General features: G+C 33.7%; 1 protein-coding gene across 30 annotated transcripts in view; it reads left to right on the plus strand.

Annotated features, from left to right (window-relative positions):
* LOC139977098 (uncharacterized) overlaps positions 1-27,571 on the plus strand; it is a 45,935-nt gene that overhangs the window by 14,732 nt on the left and 3,632 nt on the right. For 7 of the 30 annotated variants that reach the window (XM_071986145.1, XM_071986151.1, XM_071986173.1 and 4 more), the window contains 30 exons: positions 102-206; positions 512-551; positions 1,026-1,053; positions 2,024-2,086; positions 3,328-3,390; positions 3,989-4,051; positions 4,634-4,696; positions 5,315-5,377; positions 6,424-6,486; positions 7,104-7,166; positions 8,951-9,013; positions 9,636-9,698; positions 10,317-10,379; positions 11,127-11,168; positions 12,105-12,167; positions 12,750-12,812; positions 14,163-14,204; positions 14,619-14,681; positions 14,989-15,030; positions 15,974-16,036; positions 17,339-17,401; positions 18,015-18,077; positions 21,729-21,767; positions 22,412-22,453; positions 23,255-23,275; positions 23,787-23,807; positions 24,839-24,859; positions 25,371-25,391; positions 26,423-26,443; positions 26,955-26,975. In XM_071986145.1, the coding sequence (XP_071842246.1) occupies positions 102-206; positions 512-551; positions 1,026-1,053; positions 2,024-2,086; positions 3,328-3,390; positions 3,989-4,051; positions 4,634-4,696; positions 5,315-5,377; positions 6,424-6,486; positions 7,104-7,166; positions 8,951-9,013; positions 9,636-9,698; positions 10,317-10,379; positions 11,127-11,168; positions 12,105-12,167; positions 12,750-12,812; positions 14,163-14,204; positions 14,619-14,681; positions 14,989-15,030; positions 15,974-16,036; positions 17,339-17,401; positions 18,015-18,077; positions 21,729-21,767; positions 22,412-22,453; positions 23,255-23,275; positions 23,787-23,807; positions 24,839-24,859; positions 25,371-25,391; positions 26,423-26,443; positions 26,955-26,975 (1,514 nt within the window). The remainder of the gene's footprint in view (positions 1-101; positions 207-511; positions 552-1,025; positions 1,054-2,023; positions 2,087-3,327; positions 3,391-3,988; positions 4,052-4,633; positions 4,697-5,314; positions 5,378-6,423; positions 6,487-7,103; positions 7,167-8,950; positions 9,014-9,635; positions 9,699-10,316; positions 10,380-11,126; positions 11,169-12,104; positions 12,168-12,749; positions 12,813-14,162; positions 14,205-14,618; positions 14,682-14,988; positions 15,031-15,973; positions 16,037-17,338; positions 17,402-18,014; positions 18,078-21,728; positions 21,768-22,411; positions 22,454-23,254; positions 23,276-23,786; positions 23,808-24,838; positions 24,860-25,370; positions 25,392-26,422; positions 26,444-26,954; positions 26,976-27,571) is intronic. The other 23 variants (XM_071986150.1, XM_071986155.1, XM_071986149.1 and 20 more) reach the window with 18 other exon arrangements.

The following is a 27,571-nucleotide window of genomic DNA, read 5'->3' on the forward strand; positions in this document are numbered from 1 at the left end:
TGACCAATGCAAGGATGATACACGTACTAAATTTTTTTACAGCCGTTATGGGAATACTTATATATTTAACGCACTCTTTTATCCTTTGTCCTTTTTGACAGAAGTCCCAGTTGTGACAGATGATAATCGATTGGGAAGTGTAGCTGTAGCATTAATAACTTCAGGAGCTTGTTTAATCCTGTTTGTTATTCTTCTCCTGGTCAAAGGTATGGAAATACTAAAACTCAGCGTAATCGTATCATGTTGCGCGACTGTTTAAAAAGTGGAGCTTGTAATTCAGAAACAAATAAAATGCATTATTTTAACAGCTTTAATTTGCATTACAGACATAAAACGGAGCGTAAAATAAAGCCCCAGTACGCCTGGTGCTGTTTTCTAAACGGTTGAGATGTGCAAAGTTGCCCTTCTCCTGAGTAAATGAGAACGTTTAGAATAATATGATCATATTTTGTTACTACTTCTTGTTACAAGAATTTGTTTTACATCCTCAGATTTTTTTATTTTCTTTCAGACAGGCTCACACGAAGAAAACGAAAATCGAAAGACAAAGTGTAAGTATCCCTGTAATTTCTACGCGCAAAGTATATCACTTTTTAATGACTCTATGGTGCCCAAACACTATTATTGTTGATTTTGTGCACATTTTTGTTGCACATAGTCAATAGTCAATACAATAGTCAATACAATATAATAGTCAACACATAGTCAATCATATTAACATGATAACGAATAAATTGTTCTCTTTGTAGATTTCGCTGAATTCAGCAGCACATTACAAGTCTTTTGTTACAGTATATTTCGGACTTTCATTTACCGTAATTCCTTAGAAAAAAGGAATTGAGAAGCACTATCATGTTACTTAATGTGACCGTTATAGCGGCCGTTTTTTGTTTTGTGCTTATGAGGTGAATAGTTGTAAAGTAAGGTACATTATCTCTTGTATGTAACGGTCCTTTGCATTACTGTCAGTGTTGGTGCAAGTAGGGTTTTTGTTTTTTAATATAAAACATTTTTTGTCATTGCAGGCAGGGAGAAGAATTGAAATCGCTAATGGTAGGTTTGTTTAATTTGCCAAGATCTACATCCGCCCTCTATAGTAAACTTCCACTAAATATTTCAGGATACAAGTACATATTAATTTGTAAAGACTTTCCTCAAAAATACTGAAAATATCCATTTATGAAAATAACTCTACTCTTAATTATAGTACACAGACCATGAATTGGGTCATTTAATTAGAAGATAAATAATCATGGTTCATGAAAACTAAGAAAACAACACGTAGATTGTCTCAAATATCACGCGTAAAGTGCATTGCCATTAAATCAGGAACATGTGGTATTTGATTGTATATTGTATTATACTGCAATTAATGTTTTATCAAAGGTAATAACTTACCACTGAAAACCCTAGGGCTGGACTGAGAACTACTATCATCATCAAAATGACATTACGATATCATTCCACACTTTAAATATCATGTTACATAATTGACATATGGGTATTAGCCTGTATTGCATTTTCTTATAAATCCTCTAGAAAATGACACACAAAATAAAAAAAGAATATCAAATCAAGTGCTAAATATCTCTGAAAGCCATGCATTTACATAAAATATTACTTGAATTTAAGAATTGGATTTGCTGCAGCTATATGCGTGTCGTCTACAAAGGATGAATGATTCGATGAAGTTAAGTAACATCAACAAATCATTTGTGGACTTATTATTTATATTTGAGAGTGAGAAAAGACGAGCAAACATCTTCAGGAATGGTTTGCAAGAATATCAGCACAAACAGATATAAAAAAAACGTTTATTTATTTATTTTGGATTTCCTGTCTCATTTCCTCCATCTGTTTGCTTTCATTTCCTCCATTATTCCCTTAAGACAAGTGAAGGAGAGGAATTGAGTCTTGGGGGTAATTGGGGAAAAAGTATAGATGAATAACCTCATTCCAAGCGATTCCACATTTAATGTTAAGTAGTCTACTGTATAGCATGTTCTGTATGTTCCGTCCTCAGGTGAAAGAGGACAATAACGAAAAACGAATAATGGAGCAAAAGGAAGAAATATCCCGTTTAAGGGTGAGTATATTTTGTTCTTCCAAGTAGCAATAAAATGGAGATGTTGCAAATATCATTACAATATTAAACTACATAAGGGGACAATGCAAATGATCCTTGCAATATGAAAGCAAAACCAGATCATTTAAAAATTAGAGTCAACTGAAAGTCAACTCATAACTTAATAAGTAACAGGTAAGTAATCAACTATCAAATAAACCATGCGAAAAAAGATTCGCGACTGAAGCTATAGGTATATTGATGTAAACATTGGCTTGTGTATCATATATAAATGTTTAGACCCATAATTAATTATAATAAGATATAGAACATTACACATTACGTCAATAAGGACATGTTATGTTCTGTGCTATATCTAATTTGAACGAAATGAGCGTTTAAGCGGCAGTGGCCTATTAATGAAACTAACTCTGTACTCTTAATTCTACACATAGACCATTCATTAAACCATTTTATCAGAAGATAAAGATTCCTGGTTCATGGAAACTAAGAAAGCAACACGTGTATGGTCTCAAACAACACGTTAGAAGTACAGTACTAATCATTAAGCGACATATATGTATTTGATTTGGTAATGTATTATACTGCGATGAATGTATATTCATAACTAATACATTACTACTGACAACCCTAGGGCTGGTCTGAGAACTGATATCATCTTCAAACTGACATGACAAGATCATTCCAAACTTTTAATATCGTGTTACATATCTGAAATTTTGGTAGATGCCTGCACCAGAATTCATTTTACATCTTCTGGATAATGACACACAAAGACCAACAAAGAAAATCAAGTACCAAATATCTCTGAAAGCCATGCCTTAACATAAAATATGACTTGAATTTAAGAACGGAAAGGATTTGCTGCAGCCACATGCGTGTCGTCTACAAAAGATCAATGATTCGATGTAGTTAACTAACAACAACAAATCACTTGTAAACTTATTATTTATATCTGAGATTGAGAACAAACGATTAAAGTTCTTTCAGTTATATTTTGCGGGAATGAGGGCAAAAATTGATGTGGGTAACATGATTTATTTATTTATTTCGCAATTCCTTCATTATACCTCCATCTGTTTGCTTTCATCCCTCCACCAATTCTCCACCGAAGACGAATGAAGCAAGAGGGAATGAGTCAATGGGTAATTAGGGATAATAGTATAGATTTGTTACCTCATTCCAAGCGATTCTACATTGTTAGCATACTGTATAGCCTGTTCTGTATGTTCCTTCCTCAGGTGAAAGAGGGCAGTAACGGAACGCAAATAACGGAGCTAAAGGAAGAAATATCCAGGTTAAAGGTAAATATAATTCTTCTACCAAGTAGCTATAAATTGGAGATGTTGCAAAAATCATTACAATATATTACTGCATAAGAGGACAATGCAAATAATCCTTGCATTACACAAGTAAATTCAGAGCATTTATAAAAAGAAGTTAACTGAAAGTAAACTCATACCTTAGTAAGTAACAGCTTAATAATTAACATTCAAATAAACCATGCAGAATTAGATTTGCGACTGAAGCTATAGGTATATTGATGTAAATGGTTTTGGTGTATATGTATAATTGTTATAATAAGAGGTTGTACATTACACATATTGTCAGGTCATCTTCTGTGTCATTTCCACATTTATTGCAACCAAGAAATTTCCAAGTAAGCACCATCCACACTTGTCTGGTCTACAAATGTTGAATGATTAAATCACGTTCACTATAAAATGTTTTTTTTTTTACTTTTCATTTTACATGAAAAGTAACAACAGACGAGTAAACGTCTTCCCGATATGCATTATAATGTTAGATATGATATATAGATGCATTAACTCATTCCAAGCGATTCCATATTAAATGTTAGATAGTTTAATGAATAACCTGTTCTGGATATTCCATCCACAGAAGACAAAGGAAAATAAAGAGGAACAAATAATGAAGGAAAACAAAGAAATATCCAGATTAAAGGTTAGACTATATCTTCTGAAAGTATCTATTAATTAGAATTTCCTTACCGCCATGGAAAAAATAATAATAATAATCATAATAATTTTCAACTTATATAGCGCAATATGCAACGGCTTCTAAGCGCTTTACAAAACATAATACATAAAACAAAGTCGTAAACATAAATACAAAACCAATACACCTAACAAAGATAAAATTACACAATGCAAAGAAGCGGAAATGTTAAAAATACAATGTAAACCTATAACAAATATGTGAAAAGCTACTAAAATAACTATATAACTATTTTACAATATACAGAATCAATAATAGCATAAAACACATAGCAAATATATATTGCAACATCCTTGGAATATTAAACTGCACACGGGGTCAATACATATTACCATTGCAAGACGCCTCATTTTCTCCATCTGTTTGCTTTCATTCCCGCCATTCTTCCCCGAAGACAAGTGACGGAAGAGGGAATGTTCGAGGGGGTAATTGTGGTGAAAGTACAGATGGATGATTTCATTCCAAGCAATTCCACATTTAATGTTAAATATTCTACTGTATAGCTTGTTCTGGATGTTCCTTCCTCAGACAAAAGAAGAGTATAACGAAAAACAAATAAAGGAGCAAAAGGAAGAGATATCCAAGTTAAGGGTAAGCATATTTCTTTTTCCAAGTAGCTATAAAATGGAGATGTTGCAACAATTATTATAATATTATACTTCTATACAAATGATCCTTGCAATACGCAAGCAAAATCAGAGCATTTATAAAACGAAGTCAACTGAAAGTAAACTCATCACCTAGCAAGTAACAGCTTAATAATTAATTTTCAAATTAACCTTGAGATTAGAAGATTAGAAGAGATGAATAATTCAATTTCAAGTAAACCTTGAGATTAGAAGCGATTAGAATGCGAAAACATTAACTGAATGATACTTTGTAGTTTACTAACAAGAAAACATGTTTTAACTTAGTATTTATATCTGAGACTGAGGACAGGCGACTTAACGTCTTCCAGAAATGTTTTCCAAGAGTGTCAGCACAAATTGATATGGGAGAAAAGGTTTATTTATTTCGCATCTCCTGCCTCATTTCCTCCATCCTTTAGTTTTGGTTTCTGCCATATTTCCCTGAAGACAACTGAAGCAGGAGCAATGAGTCGAGGGGTAATTGTGATAAAAGTATAGATGAATGACCTCATTCCAAGTAATACCATATTTATTGTTGAATATTCTACTGTATAGTCTGTTCTGTATGTTCCTTCCTCAGGTGAAAGAGAACAATAACGGAAAACAAATAACGGAGCTAACGGAAGAAATATCCAGCTTAAGGGTAAGAATATCTCTTCTTCCAAGTAACTATAAAACGGCGATGTTGCAAAAATCATGACAATAGTATACTACATAAGAGGACAATGCAAATGATCCTTGCAATACGCAAGCAAAATCAGAGCCTTTATAAAACAAAGTCAACTGAAAGTTAATTCATACCTTAGTAAGCAACAGCTTAATAATTAACTTTCAAATAAACCATGCAAAAGTAGATTCGCGACTGAAGCTATAGGTATATTGATGAAAACATTGGTTTTGGTGTGTATGTATAACTGTTATAATAAGGGGTAGTAAGTAACACATTTTGTCAGGTCATCTTCCACATTTTATGCAACCAAGAAATTTCCAAGTAAGCACCATCCACACTTGTCTGGTCTACAAATGTTGAATGATTCAATCACGTTCACTATAAAATGTTTCGTTTTTTTTTACTTTTCATTTTACATGAAAAGTAACAACAGATGAGTAAACGTCTTCCCGATATGCATTATAATGTTCGATATGATATATAGATGCATGAACTCATTCCAAGCGATTCCATATTAAATGTTAGATAGGCAACTTATATAGCGCAATATGCAACGGCTTCAAAGCGCTTTACAAAACATAATACATAAAAACAAAGTCGTAAACATAAATACAAGACCAATACACCTAACAAAGATAAAATTACACAATGTAAAGAAGCGGAAATGTTAAAAATACAGTGTAAAACTACAACAAATATGTGAAAAGCTACTAAAATAACTATTTTACAATATACAGAATCAATAATAGCATAAAACACATAGCAAATATATATTGCAACATCCTTGGAATATTAAACTGCACACGGGGTCAATACATATTACCATTGCAAGACGCCTCATTTCCTCCATCTGTTTGCTTTCCATCCCGCCATTCTTTCCTGAAGACAAGTGACGGAATAGGGAATGTTCTAGGGGGTAATTGTGGTAAAATTACAGATGGATTACATCATTCCAAGCGATTCCACATTAAATGTTAAATATTCTACTGTATAGCCTGTTCTGGATGTTCCTTCCTCAGGCAAAAGAAGAGTATAACGAAAAACAAATAACGGAGCAAAAGGAAGAGATATCCAAGTTAAGGGTAAGCATATTTCTTTTTCCAAGTAGCTATAAAATGGAGATGTTGCAACAATTATTACAATATTATACTTCTATACAAATGATCCTTGCAATACGCAAGCAATATCAGAGCATTTATAAAACGAAGTCAACTGAGGTAAACTCATTACCTAGCAAGTAACATCTTAATAATTAACTTTCAAATTAACCTTGAGATTAGAAGATTAGAAGAGATGAATAATTCAATTTCAAGTAAACCTTGAGATTAGAAGCGATTAGAATGCGAAAACATTAACTGAATGATACTTTGAAGTTTACTAACAAGAAAACATGTTTTAACTTATTACATATATCTGAGAGTGAGGACAGACGACCTTACGTCTTCCAGAAATGTTTTCAAAGAGTGCCAGCAGAAATTGATATGGGAGAAAAGGTTTATTTATTTCACATCTCCTGCCTCATTTGCTCCATCTGTTCGTTTGGTTTCTTCCCTATTTCCCTGAAGACAACTAAAGCAAGAGGGAATGAGTCGAGGGGTAATTGTGTTAAAAGTATAGATGAATGACCTCATACCAAGCAATACCACATTTATTGTTGAATATTCTACTGTTTAGTCGGTTCTGGATGTTACTTCCTCAGGTGAAAGTGGAAAATAACGGAAAACAAATAACAGTTCAAAAAGAAAAAATATCCAGTTTAAGGGTAAGTATATTTTTCCTCTAAGTAACTATAAAAGAGATTTCTTTTTTTTAGAATAATTAACTACAAAAGAATGAAAACTATTCTTAAGCAGGCTAAATCAGAGCGTTTAAAAAAACCTAGTCAAGTGAAAGTAAAATCTCAACTTAGCAAGTAACAGCTTAATAATTAACTTTCAAATAAACCTTGCGAAAAATGATTCGGCACTGAAGCAATAGGTATATTGATGTAAAAATTGCTTTTGGTGAACAATGTAGAATGGTTAAGATCCATAATTAATTATGATAACATGTAGTACACTACACATTATGTCCACAAGAGCAGGTTATGTTCTGTACCATTCCACTTTAAATGGCAACCAAGACATTTCCAAATAATCACCACCAACATGTGTGTGGTCTACAGATGATTAATGATTAAATCACGTTCACCAAAAAATGGTTCTTGTTTTTACGTTTCATTTGATATGGAAAGTGAAAACCGACAAGAAAACGCCGGGATGCTTTATAATATTATATAACATATAGATGGATGAACTCATTCCAAGCGATACCATATTAATTGTTAAATAGTTTAATGAATAGTCTGTTCTGGATACTTCTTCCACAGAGGACCAAGGAAAATAAAGGGACAATAAATTATCCTTGCAACACGCAAGCAAAACCAGAGCGTTTAAAAACCGTAGTCAACTGAAAGCAAAATCATAACATAGAAAATAACAGCTTAGTAACTAACTTTCAAGAAAACCATGCGCTAACCGATTCGCGACTTAAGCTATAGGTGTATATTGATGTAAACATTGGTTTTGTTGTACAATGTATAATTGTTAATACACATAATTAATTATGATAACATGTGGTACATTACACATGATGTCTATAAAAGCAGGTAAGTTTCTGTACTATATTTACTATTATCGAAATTACCTTTTAAGCCTGGTTGGCCTATTTATGGAAATTAACTCTACTCTTAATTGTAGTAAACAGACCATGCATTAAGTTATGTCATTAGAAAATAAATAACCATGGTTCATGAAAAGTAGGAAACAACACGTGGATGGTTTAAAATAACACGTTGGTAGTACATTACTATTCATTAAGGAAAATTTGGAATTTGATTTGGTAATGTAGTATACTGCAAGTAATGTATTACCATACATAATGAATTACCACTGACAACCCTAGGGCTGGTCTGAGAACTGATATCATCTTCAAAATTATATGACGAGATCATTCCAAACTTTGAATATATTGTTAAATATCTGACATATGGGTAGTTGTCTGCACTACATTTTCTTTCTAAATCTTCTGGACAATGACAAACAAAGATCAAAAAAGAAAATCTAATCAAATTCCAAATTTCTCTGAAAGCCATGCCTTTACAAAAAATATGACTTGCATTTAAGAACGGAATGGATTTGCTACAGCTACAATTATGTCGTCTACAAAGGATGAATGATTTACATCAACAAAAGCATGTTATCTTATTATCTATATCTGAGAGTGAGAACAGACGACTAAATGTCTTTCCGGAATGTTTGCGCGAGTGTCAGCACACATTGATATGGGAAAATACGTTTATTTATTTATTTATTTCGCATCTCCTGCCTCATTGTCTTCATATGTTTGCTTTCATTTCCTCTATTCTTCCCTGAAGACAAGTGAAGGGAGAGGAAATGAGTCGAGGGGTAATTGGGGATAAACGTATAGATGGATAACCTCATTCCAATCGATTCCACATTTAATGTTAGTATACTGTATAGCCTGTTCTGGATGTTCCTTCCTCAGGCGAAAGAGGATAATAACGAAAAACAAATAACGGAGCAAAAGGAAGAAATATCCAGGTTGAAAGTAAGTGTATTTCTTCTACCAAGTAGCTATAAATTGGAGATATTGCACAAATGATTAAAATATTATTCTGCAAAAGGAGACATTAAAAATGAACTTGCAATTTGCAAACAAAATCAGAGCATTTCTTAACGAAGTCAACTGAAAGTGTACTCGTAATTTAGCAAGTAACAGCTTAATTATTAACTTTCAAATAAACCATTCGAACAAAGATTCGTGACTAAAGGTATAGGTATATTGTTGTAAACATTGGTTTTAGTGTACAATTTATAATTGTTTAGATCCATAATTAGTTAGTTGTGGTACATTACACATTATGCCCATATTAGCAGGTTGTGTTCTGTACCATTTCCACTTCTAATGGCAACCACCGGATTTCAAGTAAGCACCACCAACACGTGTGTGGTCTACAAATGATGAACGATTAAATCACGTTCACTAAAAACATGTTTCTTTTTTTTACTTTTCGTTTTACATGAACAGTGAGACCAGACGAAGAAACGTCTTCCCAGAATGCATTATAATATTAGATATCATATGTAGATGGATGAACTCATTGCACACGATTTCATATGAATTGTTAAATAGTCCAATGAATACCCTGTTTTCGATATTACTTCCACAGACGACAAAGGAAAATAAAGAAGAACAAATAATGAAGGAAGGCAAAGAAATATCCAGATTGACGGTTAGATTATGTCTTCTTCCGATAACTAGAAAGTAATTTCCTTACCGCCATGGAGAAAATGCAAGCATCTTTAGAATATTATACTGCATGATGGGACGATGCAAATGATACTTACAATAGACAAGCAAAATCAGAGTATTTAATAATTTTAAAATTATAACATATATAGTAAGTAACAGCTTTGTAATTTACTTTCAAGTAAACCATGAAATGATTCGCGACTGAAGCTAAAGGTGTCTTGATGAAAAAATTGGTTTTGGTGTAATTCATTATATCCATAATTAATTATGATAACATATAGTACATTACAAATTATGTCCATAGCAGCAGGTTGTGTTCTGTTCCATTTCCACTTTTAATGGCAACCAATTAATTCCAAGTAAGCACCACCCACATGTGTGTGGTCTACAAATGATGATCGATTAAATCACGTTTACTAAAAAAAATGGTTTTAACTTCCCTTTATATGTGAAAGTGAGAACAGACGAGTAAACGTCTTCCCGGAATGCATTATAATGTTACATATAATATATAGATAGATAGCACTTATTCCAAGCGAATTCATATTAAATATTTAAAAGTCTAATGAATAGCTTGTTCTGGATATTCCTTCCACAGACGACAAAGGAAAATAAAGAAGAACAAATAACGAAGCAAGACAAAGAAATATCCAGATTAAAGGTTAGAATATATCTTCCTCCAAATAACAATAAAATTGGAATTTCCTTACCGCCATGGAGAAAATGCAAAATCCGTAGACTATTATACTGCCTAAGTACATTGGGACAATGCAAATGATCCTTTCAATAGACAAGCAACTTCAGACCGCTTCAACAAAGTAGTCAACTGAAAGTAAAATCATAACTCAGTAGTAAGTAACAGCTTTGTTTTAACTTTCAAGTAATCCATGAGAGAAAAGATTCGCGACTGAAATGATTAACGATCATATCTGACATATAAGTGGGGCCCTTTCTAGAAGGTTTCTAAATCTTCTGGACAATAACACTAAAAGCTCAAAACTAAAATATCAAATACCAAATGTTTCAGAAAGCCATGCTTCTAAATAAACTATAACTTTTATCTAAAAACGGAATGGAGTTCAATAGATAACGGTTGCTGCATAGGATGAATGATTAGATGTAGTACACTAAACAATGTTAAAGTTACTTTATACAATTGAGAGTAAGAACAGACGACATAACGCCTTCCAGGAATACATTTATCAATTGAGGAATATCTTCAGGGCGGCTGCAAGTGAAGTGAAAGCTTTTGCGAAATAAATTAATTCCATGTTATTAAAAGACAAACGTCATCAAGCACTACATATACAAATTCATTATGCAACACAACTAATGTGTTATCTTAAATCAACGTAAATTTATTTTATTATATTAGGTGATTATATTACCACATTATTTACATTGACAGGGAATAGTGGTAAACAGAGATAGAGAAATTGCCGAAATGAAAGTAAGTACTCACGATTTTAATGACACCTTTTTAGTACTCAAGAAAAAGGTTAATGGTATCATGCTTTAAGCAATGATAGAAAACCGAAAGAAAACAGAACGGGCGTCATACGTAGCTGGATAAATCTCACTTTGAATGAATAACTTCACTTTATTTAATCCTTCTTTGTGTTGTAACTGTTAACTGCAAATGTTTTACTAGTAGCCATCTTTATCTCATTTTGAATTTTATAATAGTATAACCTACGGAAGCTTTCTTTACTATGTATTTTCTTCTAACATGGAAAGTTGAGAACATAGATAAAGAAATGAGCGAAGAGAATTTAACATTGTCGGTTTGAGAGTAAAATCTTACTGTTTCGATGCCACATTTAAGAATTCGTGAAAAGCTTTAGGATATCATATCGTTTGCATTGAAGCAAACCGAAAGACCCAAAGACGAATGATATACGTTACCGATTACATTTCTTTATAATGAGGTCAAATGAAACTGTTATTCTCAGAGTGTCATTTTGGACACTTATCACCTCGACGGTGTTTTCAAAAGTTAACTTTCTTGTATGAATTTGGATATGTACACTTGTGTTAAACATAAACAGTTAATCTTTTGTGATATAATTACATGTAAATCATTCAGGCAGATATTACACATTTTCGAAGTCATCCCTGCTTGGGGAGCTAAGTACGCTTTGGTTTTCAAGAAGTTCCGCACAAATTTATATGGGAGGGGATACTTTTTTGCTGACTGCCTGCCAATTGTCCTCCCTCTATTCGTTCATTTCCATGTATCATTCCCTGTATACAGCTGAAGGAAGAGGTAGGGTGCCGAGGGGGTAATAGGGGATAAAGGTATAGTTGGATGAACTCCTTCCAAGCGATTCCACATGAAATGTTACGAAGTGTAGTTAATAGCTTGTTTTTCATGTTCATTCCACAGGCAAAAATGGAGAATAACGAAAGACAAATAATCAGGCAAAAAGAACAAATATCCAACTTTAAGGTTAGTATATTTCTTCTTCCAAATAGCTACAAATAGGATTTCTTAAATCGCTATGGAGAAAATGCAGCATCCCTGGTGAATTAACCGAAAGATGGGACAATGCAAATGATCCTTGCAAAACGAAAGAAAATCAGAGCGTTTTAACATCGAAGTTAACTGAAAGTCAAATCATAACTTAGTAACAACTAAATAATTAACTTTCAAATTAAACATGCTCAAAAAAAATTAAATTAATGATTCGATGTATTGTACTATTAGAAAAGTCTTTGTTAACTTATTATTAATATCTGAGAGTGAGAAGCGACGACTAACGTCTTCCAGGAATGTTTTGCAAGAGTGTCAGCGCAAACTGATATGGGAGAGGACGTTTATTTATTAGCATTTCCTGCCTCATTTCCTGCCCCACTTTCTCCATCTGTTCGTTTTGGTTTCCTCCCTATTTCCCTGAAGACAACTGAAGCAAGAGGGAATGAGTCGAGGGAGTAATTGTGGTAAAAGTATAGATGAATTACCTCATTCCAAGCAATTCCACATTTAATGTTAAGTATACTGTCTAGCCTGTTCTGGATGATACTTCCTCAGGTGAAAGAAGAGAATAACGAAACACAAATAACCGAGCTAAAAGGAGAAATATCCAGCTTAAGGGTAAGTTTATTTCTCCATCCATGTAGCTATAAAATGGAATTATTTTTCTTTTAGAACATTAAACTACATAAGACGGACAATGCAAATGATCCTTACGCAAAAAATATCAAAGCGTTAAAGAAAACGTAGTCAACTATAAGAAAAAATTATAACTGAGCAAGTACCGGTAACAGCTTAATAATTAACTTTCAAATAAACCATGCGACAAAAGATTCTCGACTCAAACAATAGGTATATTGATGTAAGTATCACCCGATACTCATAGCTAGTACAGTAACTACTGTTCATGTTCCACGACCGTGCATCAGTAGCTACTGCGCTGTGTTCGTAACACGGTAACATGTGTTACAGGGGGCACAGTAATTACTGCAAAGCTGTTACACGTTCCCATGTAAGACGAAGAACTGCGCGACTGGACAAGGAGTCTATGAGTATGACGATGGGGTACTAGTAGTAGTGCTGTAGTAGCACTGCCGAGTCATTATGCTGGTAAACTATTACTATATAAAGGCCTAAGTTAGACGTGGAACTACCCATAAGGCTAATCTAGGTTCCCCCTCGCCCACATTAGGTCCCATTTTGTGTATCTGTTTTGTATCTATTTGAGACTAACACACACTCACCTGTCCGTGAAGAATGTTTCCATCAAATAGATCTACCAATACGATTGGAGAAAAGTTAGGATACCATCTGAATCTCGCATGCAGTATAAATTAACCGCCGCAGTGTATCGGTTACGTGTTGTGCCAGCGCCGACCATGCACTCCGTATTGTACGGCTTGGGAGTAATATTCGTTACCCAGCCGCCGCGCATTTTCACCTTTCGGACTCGTAGTTCAACGTGTAAAAGTTTTGCAGTAATTACTGTAACACATGTTACCGTGTTGCGAACACAGCGCAGTAGTTACTGATGCACAGTTGTGGAACATGAACAGTAGTTACTGTACTAGCTATGAGTATCGGGTGTAAGTATTGGTTTTGGTGTACAATTTATAATTGTTTAGACCCATATTTATGATAACGTGTAGTACATTACAAATGATGTCCATAAGAGCAGGTTATGTTCTGTACGATTTCCACTTTTATTGGCAAAACAAAAAAAGTTCCAAATAAGCACAACCAACATGTGTGTGGTCTACAAATGATGATCGATTAAATCACGTTTAATTAAAATTTATTGTTTTTAACTTTCCTTTATATATCAACGTGAAAACAGACGAGTAAACGTCTACCTGGAGTGCATTTCAATGTTAGATATCATATATTGATAGATTGCACTCATTCCAAGTGATTTCATATTAAATATTTAATAGTCTAATGAATAACCTGTTCTGGATATTCCTTCCACAGACGACAAAGGAAACTAAAGACAAAGGAATATCAGGGTTAAAGGTTAGAATATATCTTTTCCCAAATAGCTATAAAATGGAATTTCCTAACAGCCATGGAGAAAATGCAAAAATCCTAAGAATATTATACTGCCTAAGGGAACAATGCAAATGATCCTTTTAATAGGCAAGCAAAATCAGACCTTGTTATTAAACGTAGTCAACTGAAAGCAAAATCAAAACAATGTAGTAAGTAACAGCTTTGTAAATAAATTTCAAGTAACCTATGCGAGAAAAAAGGATTTGCGACTGAAGCTATAGGTATATTGATTATGCCCTGAATATAGCTGAAGGAAGAGGGAGCGTGCCGAGGTAGTAATTGGGAAAATCGCATAGATGGGTGAATTCCGTCGAAGCGATTCCACATGAAATGGTAAGTAGTCTAGTGAATAGCTTGTTCTTGATGTTCATTCCACAGATAAAAACGAAGAATAACGAAAGACAAATAGGCAAGCAAGAAGAAGAAATATCCAACTTAAAGGTTAGTATATTTATTCTTCCAAATAGCTATAAAATGGAACTTCCTTACCGCTAAGGAGAAAATTACATAACGCCTTCCAGGAATGAATTAAACAATTGAGGAATATTTTCAGGTTGGCTGCAAGTGAAGTAAATAAATTCGCCGAATAAATCAATTCCATATTATTACACGATACAGGCTTCATCAAATACTGAATATATAAAATCGTTATGCAGCACAATTAATGTGTTATCTTAAATCATGCATGCAACTTAAATTTATTTTGTTATATTAAGTGATTATATTACCACATGATTTACATTAACAGGGAAAAATAGTAAACAGAGATAGAGAAATTGCCGAAATGAAAGTAAGTATTTACCATTTTTATGACATATTTTTAGTACTCATGAAAAAGGTTGATGGTATCATGCCTTAAGCAATGAAAGTAAACCGAAAGTAAAAGGGAGGACGTCATACGTAACTGGATGAATCTCATTTTGAATGAATTACTTCACTTTATTTTATTTTATTTTATTCTTCTTTTCGCTCTGTTGTAGCAGTAAACTGCAAACGTTTTCCAAGTAGCGATCATTATCTTATTTTGAATTTTATAGTAGTATAACCTACGGAAGCTTTCTTTACTATGCATTTCTTCTAACATGGAAAACTGAAAACAAAGATAAAGAAATAAGCAAAGAAAAGTTAACATTGTCGGTTTGAAAGTGAATCTCGCTGTTTCGATGGCACATTTATAATTCATTGGAAGCTTTAGGATATCATGTTTTGCATTGAGAGCAAACCGGAAGAACCTAAAACTTATGTAATACGTAACCGATTCAATTTCTTCTTTAATGAGTTCAAGTACAATTGTTGTTCTCAGAGTGTCATTTTGGACACTTATTCAGTGTTTTAAAAGTTAACTTTCTTGTATGAAATTTGCATAGGTACACTTATGTTACACTTTAGCAGCTCAACCTTTATATTATATATATAAATGTAAATCATTAAGGGGCAGATATTACACATTTTTGAAGTCCTCCCTGCTTGAGGAGCCACGTACGTCTTGGTTTTTCAAGAATGTCCTCACGAATTTATATACGAGGATACTTTTTGCGAACTTCCTGCCTAATTTCATCCCTCCATTCGTTTTCATTCCATGTATTATGCCTTGAATATAGCTGAAGGAAGAGGGAGCGTGCCGAGCTGGTAATTGGGAATAAACGTATAGATAGATGAACTTCTTCCAAGCGATTCCACATAAAGTGTTAAGTAGTCTAGTGAATAGCATGTTGTTGATGTTTATTCCACAGGCACAAATGGAGAATAACGAAAGACAAATAGGCAAGCAAGAAGAAGAAATATCCAACTTAAAGGTTAGTATATTTCTTCTTCCAAATAGCTATAAAATGGAATTTCCTTAACGCTAAGGAAAAAATGCAGCATGTAATTAAAATGCAAAGATGGGACAATGCAAATCCTTCCAATACCAAAGAAATACAGAGCGTTTTAAAATCGATGTTAACTGAAAGTAAAATCATAACTGAGTAACTACTAAATAATTAACTTTCAAATAAAACATTCGTAAAAGAAAAATTAATGAACTATTCAAAGTAGTTCACTATAGCAAAGACACATTCAAGTCTTATAATCTTTTTCTTTTCTTTTTCTCTTGCGAATGTTTTGCAAGAGTGTCAGCACAAATTCGAATTTCCTGCCTCATTGCCTCCCTCTTTTCGCATTGCCCCCCCCCCCCCCTCTTCCCTGAAGATAGCTAAAGGGAGAGGAAATGAGTCTCGGGGGTAATTGTTGTAAAATTATCATGCATACAACGTTAACGTATCTGGTTGTATAAGGTCACTATATTACCACATGATTTATATTGACATGGAGAAGTGAAACACAAAAATATTGAAATTGCCGGAATGAAAGAAAGTACTCACAATTTCAATGACACGTTTTTAGTACTCAAGAAAATGTTTAAGGTATCATTCTTTAAGCAATGAAAGTAAACTGAAAGAAATAGGACGGACGTCATACGTAACTGGATAAATTTCATTTTGGAATGAATTATATTGCTGTACTTTATTCTACTTTTGGGTCTGGTGTAAGAGTTAACTGTAAACGTTTTGCAAGTAGCCATCAATACCTTAGTTTGAATGTTAGCTTTGCCTACTATGCATTTTCTTCTAATATGGACAAGTTGAAAAACGTTAAGTTAATGAAACCGTTATCCTCAATGTCATTTTGGACACTTATCACTTCGACGGTGTTTTCAATAGTTTACTTTCTTGTTTTAAGTATGCATAGGTACACTTATGTTACACTTCAACAGCTCAATCGTTTGTGATGTATATAAATGTAAATCATTAGGAGGTTTATATTACACATTAATGAAGACATCCCCGGCTTGGGGAGCCAAGTACGCTTTGGTTTTGTATGAGTGTCTGCACAAATTTATATGTGAGGAAACATTTATTGATTCTTCGCACTTCTTGCCCAATTTTATCCATTAAATTCGTTTTGATTACATCTATCATTCCCTGAAGACAGCTGAAAGAAGAGGGACGGTACCGAAGGGTAATTAGGGATATAATATATAGATGATTGAACTCATTCCAAGCGATTCCATATTAAATAGTCTAGTGAATAACCTGTTCTGGATATTCCTTCCACAGATGATAAAGGCAAAAAAAGAAGAACAAATAATGAATGAAGGCAAAGAAATATCCAGATTAAAGGTTAGACCATAGCTTCTTCCAAGTAGCTATAAAATGGAATTTCCTTACCGCCATGGAGAAAATACAACACTCTAGTGAATTATTCTGCATGAGGGGACAATTTAAATGATCCTTGCAATACTCAAGCAAAATCAGTGCGTTAAAAAATGGTAGACGGCTGAAAGTAAAATCATAACTTAATAAGCAATAGCTTTATAGTTAACTTTCAAATAATTTATAAGAAAGGGATTCGCGACTGAAGCTGTATATATTTATGTAAAATTTGATTTTGGTTTACAATGGATAATTGCTCAGACCCATAATTAATTAAGATAAGATGTAGAACAGTACACATTACTTCCATAAGAGCAAGTTATGTTCTGTACCATTTCCACTTTTAAGTGCAGCCAATAGATTTTCAAGCAAGCACCACCCACATGTGTGTTGTCTACACATGATTAACAAATAAATCAGGTTCACTAAACGATGAAAGGGATAACAGGCGAGTAAACGTCTTCCCAGGATGCGTTTTGATATTATATATAATATATAGATGAATCAAGTCATTCCAAGCGAATCATATTCAATGTTAAATAGTCTAGTCAATAATCTGTTATTGATATTCCATCCACAGATGACAGAGGCAAATAAAGAAGAACAAATAATGAAGAAAGACAAAGAAATATCTCGATTAAAGGTTGGTAAATATCTTCTTCCAAGTAGCTATAAAATGGTATTTCCTAACCACCGTGGAGAAAAACCAACAATCCTTTGAATACTATACTGTATGAAGGAATAATGTAAACGATTCTTGTAATACAATAGCAAAAACCGGGCGTCTGAAAAACGAAGTTATATAAAAGTAAAATCAAAACTTTGTAACAACTTTAAAATAAAACAGGTGCTTGATGTACAATGTATAATAGTTTAGACCAATCATGACTTCTGATACCTTTTAAGACAAAACACATTACTTCCAGAAGTGCAGGTTATGTTCTGTACCATTTCTACTGTTAATGAAATGACCATTTAAGCCTTAGTAGCCCATTTATGAAAATCACTCTAGTACAAGTGCATTACCATTAATAAAAGGACCTATGGTATTTGATTTGGTAATGTATCATAATGCATGTAATGTATCAGTAAAGAATAACCAGTGACAACCATAGAATGATATCATCTTCGAAATGACATGACAAGATCATTTTAAACTTTGATAATAAAGGTGCATATCTAAGATATGGGTGGATGCCTGCACTAACATTTTCTTAAATCTTCTGGACAGTGACAAACAAAGATCAAAAGAAGAAAATCAAAATCAAATCCCAACATTATCAGAAAGCCATGCTTTAAAATAAACTATGATTATACTTAACAACGGAATGGAGTTGAAAAGATAACGGTTGCTGCAAAGAATAAATGATTCATATAGCTCACTGAAAATCTGTTAATTTATTTCGTTATATTTGAGAGTAAGAAGAGACAACTAAACGACCATGAATGAAATAACAATTTCAGGAATAAATTTCCGAGTGGCTACAATTGAAGTTAAGGAATATGCCGAAAAAATTAATTCCATAAAATTACAAGACACCAGCTTCATCAAATACTGAAGTATATATTCTTTGTTCCTGATATCCCAAGCACAGTGTTTGAGCGTTGCCATAGAGACGGTAGAAGTCATATTATTGTGCGGTGTATTTCGCACAAGGACAAAATTACGATCGTGAAAGCCAGATGAACTGCTCTATATAGAAATCAACCTTTCTTATCGTCGGTGATTTGACGAGAATTAGTCTCATAGAGAAGAAGAAATGGATCGAAAAGTCATCGAAAAGTAAATGAGGGCATCAATTAAGATTTTGTGGAAAATGGACAGGCCTTTCGGGGAAGGCACATCAGCTTTAAGCACTTAAGTTTTTTAACACACTTTTTCTAATCTGGACGATCATTGGATTGTTCTTGTTGGGTTTTGCGGATTAAAAAACTGCAAGTACTTAGTTTTGTTCTGTTCATTTGATTCTAGAGATACAAAACTTAATTTTGCTAGGTTTTCCGCTCACTCAGCTTGAGCAGTTAGGTGTTTTTGTTATTCGTTTTCCTTACATCCGTCTCCTTTTTCGGTAATGTAAAGTCGTACATTTTGTAAGTAGCATTTGTACTTTCTACATTCTCATATACATGGTTTACCTGTATTATGGTTACATTTCTGTGTACGTTGTCGCGGAATCAACGCTGCTTTAGTGAATTTAACTTTACTTATCAATCCCACGTTACCTTATAATGTAATATGGCGTTTTTAAAGGGTTGTTCTTTTAAGTTACTTGGTCTCACAGAAAACGTCGGCAGAACTTTGGTTTTCTTCATAATCAAAAGCGTGATACTATTACATACAAGAGACACATAGCATCTATAGGGACGAGAAGTATTGGGGAAATGAATGGGGTGACCAGGTGCTTTTCAATCACGGGTCATCCGCTTGTCGTGGTACTTCTATTTCGTAATTCACGCACTTGCATCTGTTATATTTCGGATATATTATGTCTTTGGTATGCCACGTAACGTTACTTTAGTACGTCTTTAAGAGCCAAATTCAGATATCCTGTCTGTCGTAAATTCACTCAGTCCATTATCATTTGGGGATTTCAACTTCGTCTTTAAAATTAGCGCTAGACAAGGCAGGGGAAATCCCATGACCATTTTTTTTTATACTAAGGGTAATGCTTAGATGTAATGAATATTCATGCTCTAATTGATATATATCGTGAAGAAATCCATGGATTTTTAACAGCATTTTACTTATTTTTACTGAGGACATTCACTGTATGTTAGGTTTCTTTCTTATCTCTTACTCACCAGTAACTCGTAATGTATTTCTCCCGGCCTTTGTTCTGAACACTCCATTGTTCAATTAGACCTTAAATTTTAAAGCAAATTAGAGGTGCGGGCTTCTGGAAATTCAATAACTTTTTACTTAACGTTCCTGAGTACAACATACTTATTAATAACATAGTGTCAGTGGACTGTCAGGAAACTTACCCGTTACATTCCTCACTTCAGTGGGAATTGGTTAATATCTCCATTCGGAGTGCCACTAATGAGGTGCATTACTGAATAACTGAATTAAATAAAGTACAGCCTTAGAACACGACAATGCACTATCCAACTCTGTCGACACTTTTAGAAGACATAAAAACGCCAGAAATAACCTGTAAACATTATATGACTTTAAAATGCATGCTGTACTTTGATTCGTTCGAGAGCCAGATCGGTCCAACAAGACGAAAAAACACTGTTTTTCCTTAAGTCCGAAAAATACGAAATATACACCACAATATTATTCAGAAACTTACATTTCAAAGTGGTAGTGATGTGACAGAGGGTCCGGGAGATCTACGAAAATTAAGGAACTTTCATAAACATTTCCATACAAGTGAGATTATTAAAATGAATATATTAGTATTTGTGAAAAGGAAACTAAAATTGTTCAGTATGCCGACGACACAACAATTTTAACATTTCCCACTCGTTTCATGGGAGAAGCCTGCCTTTCTCAGCAACTTCAAATTGTCTTGGACCCTTGGTCCCGCTTCTGTGTGGGAATTACTTTTTTAAATTGTAGTTACAGCTTATTTTGCTTCAATTATTTACCTAAGTTGTCGCGCTTAAATATTCTTAATAGGTGGGCCCAACGTGACTTTACACCAATTGCGTGAATTTACTTTACCAGACACTGCCTGATCCTCCACAGTATTTTGTTAGACAACTTGAAACGTGTATTTACAACTTTGTGTGGTCAGCAAAGCCGGACAAGTGAAACCCACCACTGTAATCTGTCCTATATCTGAAGAGAGTCACTCATGTGTCTTCTTTTATATGCTATTTTAAGTGTAATTGGGTAAGGATGCATCTCGAGGACAGTAATGCAACTTGGAATCATGTTTTGACCTTCATCTTTCAAAGTATGGTAAACCATTGCCATTTAAGTGTAATTTTTATAGTGAAGACATTAACATCAACAACATCTTTTAAAATGATGTATGCAAGGCTTGGGCATTCTACGATTTTGAGGAGCCAAATTTGGCCTTCCGACATGAGATTGTTTGGAATAGTTTTTATATTAAATTATAATAATTTTGGATGCAAGTTATTGCTAAGACATTCATATAACTGTCTTCTTTTTAACATGAAGAGTTACATTTTTACCAAGAAACTGAATTTTAAGATTCCGATGCTAAACGAAAACCTTTATTATTGATAATACTGTTTTATATGTCTACGTTGTTGTTTATTGATCCATATAGTGAAAGTGCATTCTTTTGCTAACTGACATACGTTTTCATTGCAGGCTGATATTGAATCTAAAATGTACGAAGTAGCTGAGCCAGTGAGTACCAGGGAGTAAACACAACTCTGGGGGCACATATTTTTCGAAACCTATGCAAACTGACAACTTCTAAATAGTGTAATTGAATTTGGCAACTTTAGGCAACCTGATTACATATCTCAGCGGTTGCATGAATTTTATAGAAATCAAGAACAAAATTTTAATTGGTATCTTGAGAACCTACAATGTGTGGGCGCGCCTTACATAGTAAATATTAAAATGCTGAAAATATGGGGCTTTACACATGTTGTTACCATAACTGACATATACATATACAAATATAAATATATCAATTTGATTTTTACAAATGACTGTCGCGCGGTGTTTATTTTGTTCATGCTTTGAATACAGGATTGTTAATATACATTTCCCACATGATAATTTATTACCTGTATTATTTAGATTTAAAAAACGATTAAGAAATAAGCAAGGTCCAATGCTCTAGGCGAAATGTAAATTTAATGTTTACTTTGATTTTAAGGTTTTTAAAGTAAAGGAAAGCTTTAGACATTGTATGTTATATTTATAAGTGCCATCTACCATTTTAATTGTCAAATAACATAATTCAACATAGTATTTTTAATTGGAAAACTGTACATTATTTACTTCATTTATTTTTGTCGATACACGTTCTTTCCTTACAGGAGGAACTAAAGCGGAAAACACCTAAAAAACCAAAATTGTCGGTGAGAACTAACTTTTCATTTCTGCTGACTGTTCTATATACAAGCTAAAGTTCCATAGTAGGATAATCCAGATTAATAGATATACATAATCCCTTAAAATTAAATCGTGCTGCCTGTATCGGTTTAATTTAGTCACATATTTTAGTCTATATAGAGATTTTGCTTATAACATTATTTATTATTCATACTTATAACTTGAGTTCTTCCACTGGCGTCCAAACGCCGACAAAGGGAGAAAATTTGGGATCATAACTCAACACTTTTAACTTATAAATTTTTCCAAGTAATTGTCTAAGACGACTCCTTCAGATTCTAACTTCATCGCCAGCTGAAGCCGTAGTCAGCCTGACAACGCATAAGTCACTCCGTTTATACCCTTCTTGTACCTTGACACTTTACTGGTTCTGGCTATTTTAGAGACGATAGAAACGAAAAAGCAAACAACTCCTTGAAAAGTGCAATGATCCATTGCTTCCGTTACAGGCTACTGGAGATGAAGCTTGTCTGAAAACACTCCACTTTTAAAGAAAGGGGAACAAAAACTAGCACGCAATTCAAAACAGACCCATTGAAATAAGCAAGGGCCTGAGTTTTAGGTAAAATATACATTCAATTGATTTGAGTTTAGGCTTGAACGTCAAACACACCTGCACTCGCCCAATCTTGTATGATATCGTATATTTTAGTGACATCATTCTTTTAAACGGTTTCCAAATCACAGTATTCAGCGCAGTGTGTATTCTCATATCTGTGCAATATTGACTTCTTTATTTTTTTCGATGCACTTTCTTTCCCTGACAGGTGGAAGAACCACAACAGAAGGTAAGAAATGACTTTTCATTAATGCTGACTGTTCTGTTTACCAACTAAGATTTCATAGTGGGATAATCCAGATAAAAAGAATACATAATCCTTTAAAATAAATTCGTGTTGACTGTATCGGGTTAATTTAGTCACAACTTGTAGCCTATATATAGAGTTGCTTATAACATTATTTGTTATTCATACTTTAAATTGAGTTCTTCCACTGGCGTCGAAACGCCGACAAAGGAAGAAAAGTTGGAATCATAGCTCAACACATTTAACTTACATATTATTTGAATACTTGAATATTGGAATAAGCAAGGTCCTGAGCTCTAGGCAAAATATAAATTCAATTTATTTGAATGTAAGCTGGAACGTCAAACACACCTGCACTCGCCGAATCTGGTATTTTAGTGATATCATTAAGTTAAACGGATTTCAAGCCACAGTATTCAGCGTAGTGTGTATTCTCAAATCTGTGCAATATTGACTTCTTTATTTTTTTCGATGCACTTTCTTTCCCTGACAGGTGGAAGAACCACAACAGAAGGTAAGAAATGACTTTTCATTAATGCTGACTGTTCTGTTTACCAACTAAGATTTCATAGTGGGATAATCCAGATAAAAAGAATACATAATCCTTTAAAATAAATTCGTGTTGACTGTTTCGGGTTAATTTAGTCACATATTTTAGTCTATATAGAGACTTTGCTTATAACATTATTTATTATTCATACTTATAACTTGAGCGGAAAACACCTAAAAAACCAAAATTGTCGGTAAGAACTAACTTTTCATTTCTGCTGACTGTTCTATATAACAGCTAAAGTTCCATAGTAGGATAATCCAGATTAATAGATATACATAATCCCTTAAAATTAAATCGTGCTGACTGTATCGGTTAAATTTAGTCACATATTTTAGTCTATATAGAGACTTTGCTTATAACATTATTTATTATTCACACTTATAAATTGAGTTCTTCTACTGGCGTCCAAACGCCGACAAAGGGAGAAAATTTGGGATCATAACTCAACACTTTTAACTTATAAATTTTTCCAAGTAATTGTCTAAGACGACTCCTTCAGATTCTAACTTCATCGCCAGCTGAAGCCGTAGTCAGCCTGACAACGCATAAGTCACTCCGTTTATACCCTTCTTGTGCCTTTCAAACTTTACTGGTTCTGGCTATTTTAGAGACGATAGAAACGAAAAAGCAAACAACTCCTTGAAAAGTGCAATGATCCATTGCTTCCGTTACAGGCTACTGGAGATGAAGCTTGTCTGAAAACACTCCACTTTTAAAGAAAGGGGAACAAAAACTAGCACGCAATTCAAAACAGACCCATTGAAATAAGCAAGGGCCTGAGTTTTAGGCAAAATATACATTCAATTGATTTGAGTTTAGGCTTGAACGTCAAACACACCTGCACTCGCCCAATCTTGTATGATATCGTATATTTTAGTGACATCATTCTTTTAAACGGTTTCCAAATCACAGTATTCAGCGCAGTGTGTATTCTCATATCTGTGCAATATTGACTTCTTTATTTTTTTCGATGCACTTTCTTTCCCTGACAGGTGGAAGAACCACAACAGAAGGTAAGAAATGACTTTTCATTAATGCTGACTGTTCTGTTTACCAACTAAGATTTCATAGTGGGATAATCCAGATAAAAAGAATACATAATCCTTTAAAATAAATTCGTGTTGACTGTATCGGGTTAAGTTAGTCACAACTTGTAGCCTATATATAGAGTTGCTTATAACATTATTTGTTATTCATACTTTAAATTGAGTTCTTCCACTGGCGTCGAAACGCCGACAAAGGAAGAAAAGTTGGAATCATAGCTCAACACATTTAACTTACATATTATTTGAATACTTGAATATTGGAATAAGCAAGGTCCTGAGCTCTAGGCAAAATATAAATTCAATTTATTTGAATGTAAGCTGGAACGTCAAACACACCTGCACTCGCCGAATCTGGTATTTTAGTGATATCATTAAGTTAAACGGATTTCAAGCCACAGTATTCAGCGTAGTGTGTATTCTCAAATCTGTGCAATATTGACTTCTTTATTTTTTTCGATGCACTTTCTTTTCCTGACAGGTGGAAGAACCACAACAGAAGGTAAGAAATGACTTTTCATTAATGCTGACTGTTCTGTTTACCAACTAAGATTTCATAGTGGGATAATCCAGATAAAAAGAATACATAATCCTTTAAAATAAATTCGTGTTGACTGTTTCGGGTTAATTTAGTCACATATTTTAGTATATATAGAGACTTTGCTTATAACATTATTTATTATTCATACTTATAACTTGAGCGGAAAACACCTAAAAAACCAAAATTGTCGGTAAGAACTAACTTTTCATTTCTGCTGACTGTTCTATATAACAGCTAAAGTTCCATAGTAGGATAATCCAGATTAATAGATATACATAATCCCTTAAAATTAAATCCTGCTAACTGTATCGGTTAAATTTAGTCACATATTTTAGTCTATATAGAGACTTTGCTTATAACATTATTTATTATTCATACTTATAAATTGAGTTCTTCTACTGGCGTCCAAACGCCGACAAAGGGAGAAAATTTGGGATCATAACTCAACACTTTTAACTTATAAATTTTTCCAAGTAATTGTCTAAGACGACTCCTTCAGATTCTAACTTCATCGCCAGCTGAAGCCGTAGTCAGCCTGACAACGCATAAGTCACTCCGTTTATACCCTTCTTGTGCCTTTCAAACTTTACTGGTTCTGGCTATTTTAGAGACGATAGAAACGAAAAAGCAAACAACTCCTTGAAAAGTGCAATGATCCATTGCTTCCGTTACAGGCTACTGGAGATGAAGCTTGTCTGAAAACACTCCACTTTTAAAGAAAGGGGAACAAAAACTAGCACGCAATTCAAAACAGACCCATTGAAATAAGCAAGGGCCTGAGTTTTAGGCAAAATATACATTCAATTGATTTGAGTTTAGGCTTGAACGTCAAACACACCTGCACTCGCCCAATCTTGTATGATATCGTATATTTTAGTGACATCATTCTTTTAAACGGTTTCCAAATCACAGTATTCAGCGCAGTGTGTATTCTCATATCTGTGCAATATTGACTTCTTTATTTTTTTCGATGCACTTTCTTTCCCTGACAGGTGGAAGAACCACAACAGAAGGTAAGAAATGACTTTTCATTAATGCTGACTGTTCTGTTTACCAACTAAGATTTCATAGTGGGATAATCCAGATAAAAAGAATACATAATCCTTTAAAATAAATTCGTGTTGACTGTATCGGGTTAAGTTAGTCACAACTTGTAGCCTATATATAGAGTTGCTTATAACATTATTTGTTATTCATACTTTAAATTGAGTTCTTCCACTGGCGTCGAAACGCCGACAAAGGAAGAAAAGTTGGAATCATAGCTCAACACATTTAACTTACATATTATTTGAATACTTGAATATTGGAATAAGCAAGGTCCTGAGCTCTAGGCAAAATATAAATTCAATTTATTTGAATGTAAGCTGGAACGTCAAACACACCTGCACTCGCCGAATCTGGTATTTTAGTGATATCATTAAGTTAAACGGATTTCAAGCCACAGTATTCAGCGTAGTGTGTATTCTCAAATCTGTGCAATATTGACTTCTTTATTTTTTTCGATGCACTTTCTTTTCCTGACAGGTGGAAGAACCACAACAGAAGGTAAGAAATGACTTTTCATTAATGCTGACTGTTCTGTTTACCAACTAAGATTTCATAGTGGGATAATCCAGATAAAAAGAATACATAATCCTTTAAAATAAATTCGTGTTGACTGTTTCGGGTTAATTTAGTCACATATTTTAGTCTATATAGAGACTTTGCTTATAACATTATTTATTATTCATACTTATAACTTGAGCGGAAAACACCTAAAAAACCAAAATTGTCGGTAAGAACTAACTTTTCATTTCTGCTGACTGTTCTATATAACAGCTAAAGTTCCATAGTAGGATAATCCAGATTAATAGATATACATAATCCCTTAAAATTAAATCCTGCTAACTGTATCGGTTTAATTTAGTCACATATTTTAGTCTATATAGAGACTTTGCTTATAACATTATTTATTATTCATACTTATAAATTGAGTTCTTCTACTGGCGTCCAAACGCCGACAAAGGGAGAAAATTTGGGATCATAACTCAACACTTTTAACTTATAAATTTTTCCAAGTAATTGTCTAAGACGACTCCTTCAGATTCTAACTTCATCGCCAGCTGAAGCCGTAGTCAGCCTGACAACGCATAAGTCACTCC

Source organism: Apostichopus japonicus, chromosome 12 (assembly GCF_037975245.1).
Source record: "Apostichopus japonicus isolate 1M-3 chromosome 12, ASM3797524v1, whole genome shotgun sequence".
Classification (NCBI taxonomy): Eukaryota; Metazoa; Echinodermata; class Holothuroidea; order Aspidochirotida; family Stichopodidae; genus Apostichopus; species Apostichopus japonicus.